The following is a 12,721-nucleotide window of genomic DNA, read 5'->3' on the forward strand; positions in this document are numbered from 1 at the left end:
ATCATTTATGAACAAGTTAAAGAACATGGGACCCAGTACTGAGCCCTGAGGCACCCCACTGCTTACCGTTCTCCACTGCGAAGACTGCCCATTTATACTCACTCTCTGCTTCCTATTAATTAGCCAGTTTTTGATCCACAAGAGGACCTGTCCTTTTACTCCATGACTCTTGAGCTTACTAAGGAGCCTTTGATGAGGAACTTTATCAAAAGCTTTCTGGAAGTCAAGGTAAACAACATCTATATGGTCTCCTTTGTCCACATGTTTGTTCACCCCCTCAAAGAAATGTAACAGGTTAGTGAGGCAAGATCTTCCCTTACAGAACCCATGCTGAGTCTTCCTCAATAACCCATGTTCATCAATGTGCCTACTCATTCTGTCCTTGATAATGGTTTCTACCAACTTTCTTGGTATTGAAGTCAGACTGACTGACCTGTAGTTTCCCGGATCTCCTCTGGAACCCTTTTTAAAGATGGGGGTGATATTTGCTACCTTCCAGTCCTCAGGAACGGCGGCAGATATCAATATCAACAGTCACTTCCAGGTTGGATTACTCTAACTCGCTCTACGCAGGCTTGCTCTTGGGACTGATTCGGAAACTCCAGCGAGTGCAGAATGCAGCAGCACGATTGCTGACTGAAGTGCCTGTACAGGCAGGCAGTCGGCCGCTGCTGCAGTCAGCACTGGCTACCAATTGAGTACCGGATCTGTTTCAAGGTTTTAGTATTAACTTTTAAAGCCTTACGCGGCCTGGGACTATGTACCTACGGGACCGTCTCTCCCTGTACGAGTCCCAGAGGCCTCTACAGTCAGCCAACCAACATCTTCTGACTATCCCTGGCCCAAAGGATGTCCGGCTTGTCTCGACCAGGGCCAGGACCTTTTCGGCCCTGGCCCCAACCTGGTGGAATCAGCTCCCCAAGGAGATACAGGCCCTACCGAATCTATTGCCATTCTGGAGGGCCTGTAAAACGGAGCTGTTCTGCCAGGCTTTTGGCTGAAGCAAGTGAGCGTCCTCACACCATCTAATCAGCCTCCCTGCACTGACCGCATCCTGTGTTTTAATCTGTGAACGATGTTCATATCACTGACGCTGCCTGATTTTATTTCATTTTAATGAGTTTAACTGTTTAATTTTAACTGTTTTGTGTGATTTAACTGTTTTAATATGTTGTAATCCGCCCTGAGCCCGACTTGGAAAAGGGTGGGCTAGAAATCCGCAAAAATAAAAATAAATGTTTATCCATCAGTTCCAACTACATCCTTGTATCATTTATGGTTAAATCCTATGCACAGCTTCTCAAAAAAAAAGAAAGTCTTCATTGAACTTCAGTAGTTACTGCTTGTACTAATAACCAGGAGGATGACTGGTGCTTACACAGGGAACTACCTTTACGTTTTTACTTTACACTGTACTACAATTCTGTCCACATTTAGGGAGCAATCCTAAACAGATCTACTCAAAATCCTATTCAGGTCTGTTCAGTAAGGCAAATGTTCCTAGGAATGCCGTGTTAGTAGGATGTAAGGCTTATGTTCTCGGGATCTGGTGGCATAGCTCCAAACTTAGGCAGCTCCCTGTACCAGATTCTTTATTAGTCTTTATGATCAAATATGCTCAAGGTGACATACGCTGCAGCTATTATTTTAGACTGCACGTCGCAGTGAACGTTATTTCTTTGGAAACATTTCTTAAGAACCTAACCTAAGCCTACTGCTATGAATGACACTTTTCTCTTCAACCGTCGCCATCTGACCCCCAACACTTCCCACTTTCGCAAGATGAATCAGCGTCACCTGACCTAGCCTGGAGTGGGGTGAGAGGAGGGGACGGGGGCGCATGCGCAAAGAAAGACTGCCTCGGCGACGGGAGAAGGGGGAGCATGTTCTTTACTTCGGAGCTTGCGCAATAGCAAGAGTTTGGTGGAAGGGGGCGGGGCGGCCATAGTAAACCGCCGGCCCCGCCACCGCGCGTGCGCACAACGTTGTTTCTCCGGCGGGGTTTGTTATATAGGCCGGCGGTCAGCTGACGCTCCCGCATTGCAGACGGCTCAACCTGGGAGAAAAGGAGGTTATGGCACGACTCCCTGGCTTCCTCGCCCTTCTAGGCTGTGTGGCTGCAGGTGAGACAGGCAGGCCGCGCCCATGCAGCGGACCCGCAGGCTCTGAGGAGCGCTGGCAGGGCCAGGCTGCGGTTCCCTTTAATTTGGGGGTTTCAACGGGGAGACGGAGCGTGGGAGAGGCCGAGTGGACCAAGGCGGGCGACGCTGGTCTCGTGAGGGGCGCGAGGGGGGGGGGTCGGCCTTCAACGGCCGAGGAGGGGGGGGGGTCGGCTTCGCTTCTGCTCCCCAGTCCTTGGAAGGCCCCCCCCCCCGGCCATATTACGTGACTCTCTGGGGCTTGCTTTCTTCCAGTGGATTTCCTCCTTCCGCAGTACGAGGAGGAGGTGAGGGGGGGAAGCGCAAGTCATTCCAGCCTCAGCTCCAGATGGTTCTGGCCTGAACGTAACGGCGTTACGTGTTTGTTTACCAGCCGTGGGGCGTCGCCAGGCTGCCCCCATTGCCCTTTTCTTCCTCCTTTTTGAAGAATAGAAGAGGGTTTGACGCCATTGGTGTTGCGGCTGCAAACGGGATCTACGGTTTTTAACCTGTTTGCAGGTTTTGACCGTTCTTTTGCTGTGCTGGAATGAGGTTGAGTAGTCTTGTCTCCCTGTTTTTCTAGGAGGCCGCAGATAGGGGCATGAGGACGCTGGCCATCTTTCTACCTTGCTCATTCGAGCATTTTAGCATTGAGAGGCATGCAGCCTCTTTGCCTGGGAATCATGGTTTTAGCTACTGTGTAGCCATTGGCTGCCCTCTGTGAAACTTCCTGCTCTCTTCTAGAAAAGTCTGTCTGAGCTTCTTTGTTCTGTGATGTCTAACAAACTAAATAATTTGGCAAATGCAGAAAATCACAGAACTGGGAAGTATGTTTTCAGCTGTCAATTTCCACTCTCCCGCTAATAGACGTACAAGCTGTGATTCCTTACCATATAGTACAATGGAGCATTTAGACAGTGGCTCAAGGTGCATATCTGAAAGGCTTTCTCTGGGTCAGAGCTCTTCTCTAAAAAGTGGTGCCTCCTGGCATCTCCAGCATTTTTGTGGGAAGTAGATGCAGGAGGCATTTAAATGAACTGTGAATATGCAGCAGGAACATTGTCTGGCATATATACTGCTTTATTATGACCAAGTTTCCTTAAGCCACTAGCTCACAACTGGTCTTCCTACTAGCATATGTGCTCCTATATGCTAGTACTGTTAATTTATGGAAGATATAGGGAGCTCTCTTCTAGCCTGCAAAATCTTTCCTGTTTGGATGCAACTTTGCATTTCTGAGGCAGCTATTTATTTACGAGCCGGTTGCAGTTTTATACTATTTCATTTCTTCCTATGGCACTTATGGCTAGTTGGAGGGACTAGAACAACCATTTCACTGAAATGTTAATGATGTGTTTTTCTTAAACTACGTGGTGATCTCAGCACTAAGTAAGTTGGGGAAATGGCTGTAGGATAAACCGTAATGACATGGCTGAATTCTTTTGACTTAAATATCCAGGCCTTTTTGTATCAAATTGCATAAGGAAACCGGGCATTTGTTGACATTATACAGATGAGTTTTCAGCTTGAGGAGTTGCTGTCTCTGCTGAAGGCATGAATTGGGGGGGGGGGGGGAGTATCTGAAAAGTCTTGTAAGAGCATAGCCATTGGAAAGTATCTGGTAGTTATGGACATGTACTAGTAATAACATTACAGCCCTTTATTTAAGTTAATGTTGAAAGTTCTAGATTGAGGCTAGGTGACCTTTTTTGTTCTAAGCTCTGAGAAAAGTATGCACAAGCCTGCCTGTAGATATGGATGCAAACAGATGGAATGGGAGGAGGAGATTAGTGTTATGCTTGGAGCAAGCCAGACTCCAGTGATGCCACCTCCTCCAGGATTCACTTTGGATTTGGATAGTAGCTCTGTAAATCTGGGAGGAGATCACAAGCTTGGATCATTCCAGTTGCCGTCTTCTTTACCACTGCCCCTATAAGTTTTGCATGTGCTTCAGCTGCTATGGCAGCGATCTGGGTCTAAGTGTCAAGCAAACGGTCTGGTGTTTGTTGGCATGTATGCTTGGAGGACGGTTGTACCTATTACATGTAGGATGTGGTCTGGATCTTGCTGGTTTATTTGGAGAATGCTAACTTCTCAGTTGAGCTAACTTCTCAGTTGAGAATGCTAACTTCTCAGGTTAACATTCTGTCCTGTAGCAACTTGTAACTGCAGAATATGAAGAAAATGCAACTGTTCCAGATTGCAGCGACTGCTACAGCCTCTGGTATGATATGCAAGCCCGCTAATAAATATTGAAGGGTTGCATAGCATCAAATGTTAAAGATGCAGAACCTGTGCATTTCAAAGACATGTGAGGAGAAAGATCAAGGATGCATAAACCTAAGGTAGGAAACGCCCCTTAAAAAACTGCCCGGGCTGGAAACTTACCTTGTGTATGAGCCAATTAAAAAGGATCTCTTACCTATAGGAAAACAAAGAGCACTAGTGGGGTTGATCCAGAAGGGAATTTGTGGCTGTTAGGGGGACAGTAGGCAGGGGTGATTTGTATTGAAGTCTTCCATCCATGGCCCCTTGAGAGTCTCTTGTACAGTTGTTCAGTTCTTCTCTGCCGTGACTGGCTTGAGTTGCTCACTCATGCTGCTTGTTGGCAGCCGTCTGGTTTGAGTTGATAACTCTTTGTGCTGCTTTTTTGGCAACTGTTTGCAGCGTAACTATCTTCAACACAAGTCTTGACAGATCTTCTTTGTCTCTAGGCGCTGGCTCCAAAATTTAGGATCCACTGATTTTTCTAGTTGTTGCTCCCATTAAACCTGATCATAACTAAGCACCGCTTCCCATAACTTTAGTAAAGCTATGACAAAAGTGGTGTAGGAACTGAACAAATACAGGGGCAACCATGGTTGTCAAGACTTCAACAAAGCTAATCTGTAATTGAGCTTAATGTATCCTAAAATTGAATATTAGACCCAGTACGATAAGTACCTGGTTAAGAAATGAAATCATCTTCAATGAATGGAAGTCATCCAAGCTGGTTAGGTTATGCCTCCACTCACTAATTTAGGGCTATACAAACTTTTGTGTGGACCTCTAATGGAGAGATCGTAGACTGACCCTCCAGTTTGGATAGCCTTGCTACTCGGGTAGGAGGCTAGAGCTTTTGCTCCAAGCCAAATCTTTTAAAACAAATAAAGTAACTGAAAAATCCCTAGGAAGCTTCAAGAATCTCTGGATTTCCTTAAGGAAAACTTAGAGTGCTAGGAACCTAAACACACACACAAACCAGAGTTAGAGACTTCCCTGGCAAGCCTCAGTCTGCAGACACATAGGAAGTAGAACAGGGCCCAACCAGAGGAGCTCCCATGGCAGCTTTTTAAAATAGCAGCTGGAAGAAGGAAGTGAGAGCCCCTCCCCCGCAAGCTTCAGGAGGTGGCTGTGGAGAGCCTTCCAGAGATGGTGAGGCTGGCCATGTGAGGAGAGCAGCCCAAAGCTTTGGGTTACTGCTCCCCCACCACACAGAGTAACAAAGGAATGGGCATGAACAGTAACAGTGGCCACAAGACTCGGCATGACCTCGCAGAGTGTGGCAGAGCCAGATGGGGCAGACTTTGGGCTGGAGAGCCCGTGTGGTGAGATTCTCCCCCCCCCCTCCATGGACAGGTCGCAGGAGAGCACAACCAAACCAATGCCCAATATCCCCAAGGGGCCATGGAGAAGGGTGGGGGTGGGCTACCCCTGGGAGCAAACAGGTTTTCCCTTCCACGGGTTTGTGGCCAGGCAAGAAGACCCCAACATGACAGCAGGTCACATTTATCCAGGGCTTTACCCATCGGGCCCAGAGTGAATGTGGCAGGGGAATATGGTTTTTGCAGACAGTGTGGGTAGCTCCCTTTAATGGTCAAGGAGGCATCGCAGCTGCGACAGCATGTCTGTTTACAGCAGAGGTGTTGAACTCATTTTGTTATGAGGGCCAAATCTGGCATACATGAGACCTTGCTGGGCCATGTTGGGCTGGGCCGTGTATGTACTTATTTAAGATTAGGTAGCAGAGATATAAACTTTAATTGTGTTTGTCTGCATGCTTGTACAACTTAAAACGTGCTTAAAACATTAGCACTCAGTCTTAAAGGTGCTGTCTTTGTATTTCTGCCATTGGATCCAGGGAACTGGGCAAAGGAAGCTCTGGCTCTTCGTTTCCCAGGAGGGAGAGTCGCCTCAGTCAAGAGAAGCTTGCCTCAGTAGCTCTGCTGTGCAATTGAGGGAGCCTGGCAAAACCAGCTCTGCCTCCCCACTGGAGGAGCCGCAACCAATGGAAAAAATAGAGGTTTTTGCTCTATAGCGCCTGTGCAATTGAGCAAGCCTTGCAAAGCAAGCTGTTATGTAGAAGGAAGCAAGAGAGAGGGAGAAGGAATCAGATGACAGCCAGTTGCTTGGGGACCTGATTTGCCCCCTGGGCCACATGCTTGACACCTCTGGACTTTACAGCATAGCCACAAGAGTACATGGAGTGGCGGCTGGAAGCCAGTAGAGGGAGGCAAACTGGCAGGACCTGCTTTGGGAGGGTTTCCTCTTCTCCATCTACCTCCCCAACATTATCCAGGTCAGAGCCCTCCCCCCTAACCAAATGTGTCAAGTCCACAGTGGCACTGAGGCACACAGATCTGCATTTCTTGAAAACTTCTGAGGAGGATGAGGCCCAGACTAGCAGGCACTCAAGCCTGTACAGCAAACCTGGAGCTCAGGAGTTAGCAATCCAAGCCAGAAGGCTGGTAAGACACCCACTTTCTCCTGTGTCAGAATGTGGAGAATTTTGCTTCATGATAGCTTCTGTGGAGGATACCACTGAGAAGGAAGAGGGAGAATGGTTGGGGGAGGAGGCATAAGTACAGAAAACTGCCTACAAGTTCTTCCAAGCAGAGCATTTCCAGTGTCTTCTAAACAAGGTGATTAGCACTCTTAACTATCAGCTTGAGGTGCCACAAAGGCAAAGTCATCAATCTCTGTCAACTTGGACAGCAGAGGGTTCAAAAGACCTGCCAGAGTGCAAGCAGTTTCCCTTTTCCCAGACTTCTTTGAGGATGTCACCAAAGCAGAATGAGGCCTGCTGGGCATAGCAGCAGTTGATTAACATTAATCATCAAAAAGTTCTATGTGTTACCAGATGATGCCATGGAGGACCCTAAGGTGCCTCTGGTAGATGCACTGGTGGTGACCCTGAATTCTGGAGCTGTACTACCCAAGGATGGGAAGAATGCACTAAAAGACTCCATGGATAGAAAGAATGAGATGGTGTTAACAAAATCACACTAGGCACCATCTCTGGCAATCGGGGCATCTGTAACACTCTCAAATTTCACATGTGGTGTAGTTATCTGGGTGGATGATCGGCCCCAAACCAAAGCATCCAAAAGAAAAAGCCTGGCACAAGCTAGATGTATTCAGGGCTCTGAGCATTTACCTGGACAAATCAACTGCATTCTTCTCAGACTCCTTGTTCATCTTGTACAGGAGCCAAAATCTGTGGAAAAAGTCACAAAATCCACTATTGTGGTTAAACTGTGCATATTTAAAGCATATGAAGTGCAGGGCTTGGCTCTACCTAACAGGCTCACTGCATGCTCAATGAGAGCAGTAATGGGCAAGGCAACCTTCTCCACAAGAGATTTGACTGGGGAGATTTGCAGAGCTGCCACATGGGCATCCTTCTCAACCTTCATTAAACACTTTAGAATGACCAGGTGGCCTCAGCAGAAGCAGCCTTTGGCAGAAAGTTCTTGCAGCAGGTGGTGGAGCTGCCATAGGGAGCCCACCTCACACTCCAGAAGTACAGCTTAGATGACTCTTCCCCCCCACCCACTAAAAACAAAACATTGGGTCTTATCGGAAGGTTTATTCTCTTCAGTGGAGCAAAATCATCCACTTCCTGCCAAAGGGGTGGGGGAAAGAGAGACAGAGAACATCAAGGCATGCAGTCTCAGCAAGGCAAAGCAAGAAAAATACGCCTGGAAAAAACACACAGCAGGGCTTGTGCAAGTCTGCAGAGTCAGCCTATGATCTCTCCAGTAGAGGCATAAGCAAAAATTTGCATAGCCCCTACCTGAGTGAGCAGAGTTGTGACCAGCTTGGATGACTTTGTCCCACTGACAAGAAGAAACCTTCAGGTAAATTCCGGTGTTTTGATCTTCTGCCATCAAATGATGGAAACTTAAGTTTCTGTAAACAGGTGCTGACAAGAACTGTCTTAATGTTTATAGATCCAAGTAGGCAGCCGTGCTGGTTTGAAGTAGTAGAACAAAATAGGAGTCAATTGCACCTTTAAGACCAACTTAGTTTTATTCAGAACGTAAGCTTTCGTGTGCTCTAAGCACACACTTCATCAGATGAGGAATCTGGCACTGTGCTGGATTCCTCGTCTGATGAAGTGTGCTTAGAGCACACGAAAACTTGTGTTCTGAAAAAAACGAAGTTGGTCTTAATGGTGCAATTGACTCTTATTTTGTTAAAATGTTTATGTTCAGGTTTGTATGGGTTTTGGTTAACCAAAGAATGATATTGCTGTTTAGGGACTCTGGTAAAGTGGTAACAGCAAAGGCAGAGTGTATCATGTGACTGATTATACAAGTGCATTTTGTACCATTCAAGATGTATCAAATCCATTTTTCACTTTTCAAGAGCTCTTTGCTATGAAGGTTCTGGTTTGATCCCAAGGATTGTCTGGAACCACCCAAGGACTGCACACCCAGGGGGTTCCAGAGCCGAGAAAGTGAGAAGAATTAATTTAAATGCACACCATGCATAGATTTATGTTCATGGACTGAAACAATGATGCAGGGTGATCCTAGTATTTCTTGAGACCTCATTGGCACCACACTTTTTAACACAGATCTCACCACAACCAGGGGGTGGGCTGTGATATCAGTCATGTTAAGTTGTATGCTCTCATATAAATGCACTTTTATACAAGCTGTTTACATCTTACTTTGAATGTTTACATACTCAACTCTTTAAGCAAAAAATTTGCTGATACGTAAGATGGTATATAAGGCATCTTCTAAATCACCTATCCTCAGTGCCTGGATGGGAGACCTCCTAGGACTCTCATGTTACCAGCCTCGAGTCCCATGATGGAAGAAAGGAAAAGGAAACGTCCCCTGTGCAAGCACCAGTTGTTTCCGACTCTGGGGTGACGTTGCCTTCTCAATGTTTTCACGGCAGACTTTTTATGGGGTGGTTTGCCATTGCCTTCCCTGTCATCTACACTCCCCCCCCCCCCAGCAAGCTGGGCACTCATTTTACCGACCTTGGAAGGATGGAAGGCTGAGTCAACCTTGAGCCGGCTATCTGAAAACCCAGCTTCCGCCAGGGATGGAACTCAGGTCGTGAGCAGAGCTTAGGACTGCAGTACTGCAGCTTAAACACTCTGCACTGTGGGGCTCTTTGATGGAAGAAAAGCTGTCCATAAATAAATGAATGGTTCTTTTTCCAGCTGAGTAGCACAGGAACTACCATGGCTTCAGGACCTAGCTTTCCTACCCTGCAGGTTACATGGCTTGTTTGTAAGTTACTTATTGTGGGTGGGGGAGACTTGCATCAGTAAGTGAATTCTTTATTTTACCTCCAGCTCTTCCAATGATGCCACCTTCTTGAAGGCAACTGGAAGAGGCTATGACAGAATTTAAGACCACAGTCAGCCATAATACAATGTGAATTATTGTGTGGTCTGATGCATTATCAATTGCAGATAACACTGAAGGAGATTAAGCACAAGTACTGCTTATGTAATAGAGAAGTTAGAAATGGTAAATGGGTCAGTGGATAATAAAACTGCCTTAGTTTATAGCTCATAACAAAGGACTGCAGTGTGGAGAATACAAATAAAAAATACACTCCTCTAGGCACAAGAAACAATTTTGTATTTGCCAGTCATTTGTGTACACACATTTTCCTCTTTCCCGGTATAATCATTGTAAGTTTCAGCTACTGGTGAGTGAATGCAATTATTTCCACATAAGCAGAAGTTCTTGCAAATAAGACTGCAAATTCCTTGGAGTCAGGTTTGGCCCCATTCCAAAATTGTTAAAAATTAAGATTATAAGCCATTTGGAGCCCGGTTTGGTACCACTTCAAAGTGATAGCAACAAACAAGACTGTTGAGTCTTTTGGATTCAGTCTATTCATCCCTGGACCTGAGAAAGATTTGAAACAATGTATTAGACCTTCCATAGTCCATACTTTATAATTGGGGGTTGCAGAGTTTTTTTGTAGAAAAAGCCCAGCAGGAACTTATTTGCATATTAGGCCATATTCCCTGACATCATCATGGTTTCACACAGGCTTTTTTGGTAGAAAAAGCCCAACAGGAACTCATTTACATGTTAGGCCACACACTCTGACACCAAGCCAGCTGGAACTGTGTTCCAGCTCAAAAAAAGCCCAGGGGGGGTGTTGTATGTTGTATATATACTTATACACAAATGACTGGCAAATATTAAATTGTTTCTTGTGCCTGGACACAACAAGGTATATTTTTGATTGATGAGTTGCAGAGCTACAAACTAATCTTCCTTTTGTTTGCAGTACATATTCAGCCTTGCAGCGTTTAGCATCAGCATGAGCATGTGGGGGGCAGGGTTGCCTGGCTTGGTTGTGTTATGGCATATCATAGAGCAGGTTTCCCCAACCCCTGGGCTGCGGACCAGTACTGGTCCGTGACCTGTCAGTAACTGGGCCACAGAGTAAGGCAGAGACTTTCACCTACTCATTTAAAGACCCCCGTGGGGGGCAGGGGGGCAGTCTGAGGCAGCAAAAACTCTAGCACCCCCCCCCCCCCCCCAGTCCATGGAAAAATTGTCTTCCACAAAACCAGTCCCTGGTGCCAAGAAGGTTGGGGGCCACTGTCATAGAGTATGCAGCACCTCAAAGTGGCAGTTTTCTGTAGAAGTGATCTGATTCATCTCCCCCCCCCCCTCCCTGCAGCATCTACCTAGGAAAAGTACAGCCTTTCTCCACAGTGTGGACCAATGCAGAAACATCCTCAGCAGTATACTGACAAAGTCCACCCTGCAACTGGCCTAAACTCAAGCACAGACAAAATCCCATTCCACCCATATTTCTCATACAAAGATCTGCTTGGAGCAGCAATACTAACCACCGCACTAATAACCTTAGCCCTATTCTTCCCATACAGCAATCTCCTTCCCATACCTATTGAGTGACCCAGAAAACTTCACGCCTGCCAACCCCCTTGTCACTCCCCCCATATCAAACCAGAATAATACTTCCTATTTGCCTATGCCATCCTTCGATCCATCCCAAACAAACTAGGAGGCGTCCTGGCCTAGTCATATCTATTATAATCCTTTTCCTCGTTCCAATGACACACAACTCAAAACACCGCGCTGCCTACTTCCGCCTGTTCACACAAACACTCTTCTGATCACTAACAGCAACCATTCCGATTCTAACCTGAATTGGAGCACAACCAGTAGAAAATCCCTTTATCTTAATCGGCCAACTAGCTACAGCCCTCTGCTTCCCAATTTTCCTCACCCTCCCACCCATAATCAATAAATTAGAAAACAACATACTAAACTGATAGTCCCAGTAGTTTCAACATCAAAACATTGGCCTTGTAAACCAGAAATAGGGACAACCCCTCTAGGACACATAAAAAAAAAGGCCATAAACCTTATCTCTAGCCCCCAAAACTAGAATTTTCACTAAACTATTTTTTGTCGTTTAGTCATATGCTATGTATAATCAACATTAATTACCTGCCCATGCATATGATATAGTACATTATATGAATGCTCAATAGATATACTATGTATAATCAACATTAATTATTTGCCCCATGCATATTATAAAGTACAATACAATCAATGAATAAAAGATTAGAAACTATAAAATACATAAAATTTATTACTACATGAATATTATTTAGAAACAATCATTCAATAATAGACAATTATAAGATAATTAAATTAAGAATATTCATGCTTGAAAGACTATTTACTGAATTACGTACATACAAGGAGAAACCATCAACCCGCCCACCTCGACACCCTATCCCCAGTGTCAAGCACAGATCATGTTGTCAACCCCTCACAGCACTTTCCAAGGCCTCTGGTTCTGCTACGTCAGGTTCATATAACTACGACGGACTAACCTGTCTTTTTCCAAGACCTTTGGCTGCTAGGATTCGTTACACGTCTCTTCATACTCATAGCTACCCCGTGCGGCCAGGTGGCTGGTTCTCTTATTTATACTCCCCTCAGACCCACCCACCGAAGGCGGCACAGGATTCAATTATGGTTGTGGCTGAACCTACAGTGCTATGCACGTCGCACCCATCAACTCATGGGGACATGTTCATCCATGCTTGATAGACATATTTTACCCCCTCCAAAACAAAGTACTAACTTTTCTAACAAAAAAACACGATTTCCAAACTTTAATTGGCCCTAAAACGCTAGACAACCTGTCCTCTCACTAGGACTATCCAACAAAACACAAAATCAGACCCAAATTCATCTCGAAAAACACCCACACCCCCTACAACACAAACACGCAACATTTAACAAATATTTATCAGATCTTAACATAACGTTTATCAAACAAACATT

General features: G+C 45.6%; 1 protein-coding gene across 1 annotated transcript in view; it reads left to right on the forward strand.

Moving 5' to 3' along the window:
- Positions 1-1,925: 1,925 nt before the first annotated feature.
- Positions 1,926-12,721, forward strand: part of LOC132573604 (prosaposin-like) — a 43,136-nt gene continuing 32,340 nt past the window's right edge. The window contains exon 1 of the mRNA XM_060241179.1: positions 1,926-2,123. Coding sequence (XP_060097162.1) covers positions 2,075-2,123 — 49 coding nt within the window. The 5' untranslated portion in view covers positions 1,926-2,074. The remainder of the gene's footprint in view (positions 2,124-12,721) is intronic.

This window comes from Heteronotia binoei, chromosome 6, assembly GCF_032191835.1.
Source record: "Heteronotia binoei isolate CCM8104 ecotype False Entrance Well chromosome 6, APGP_CSIRO_Hbin_v1, whole genome shotgun sequence".
NCBI classification, from domain to species: domain Eukaryota; kingdom Metazoa; phylum Chordata; class Lepidosauria; order Squamata; family Gekkonidae; genus Heteronotia; species Heteronotia binoei.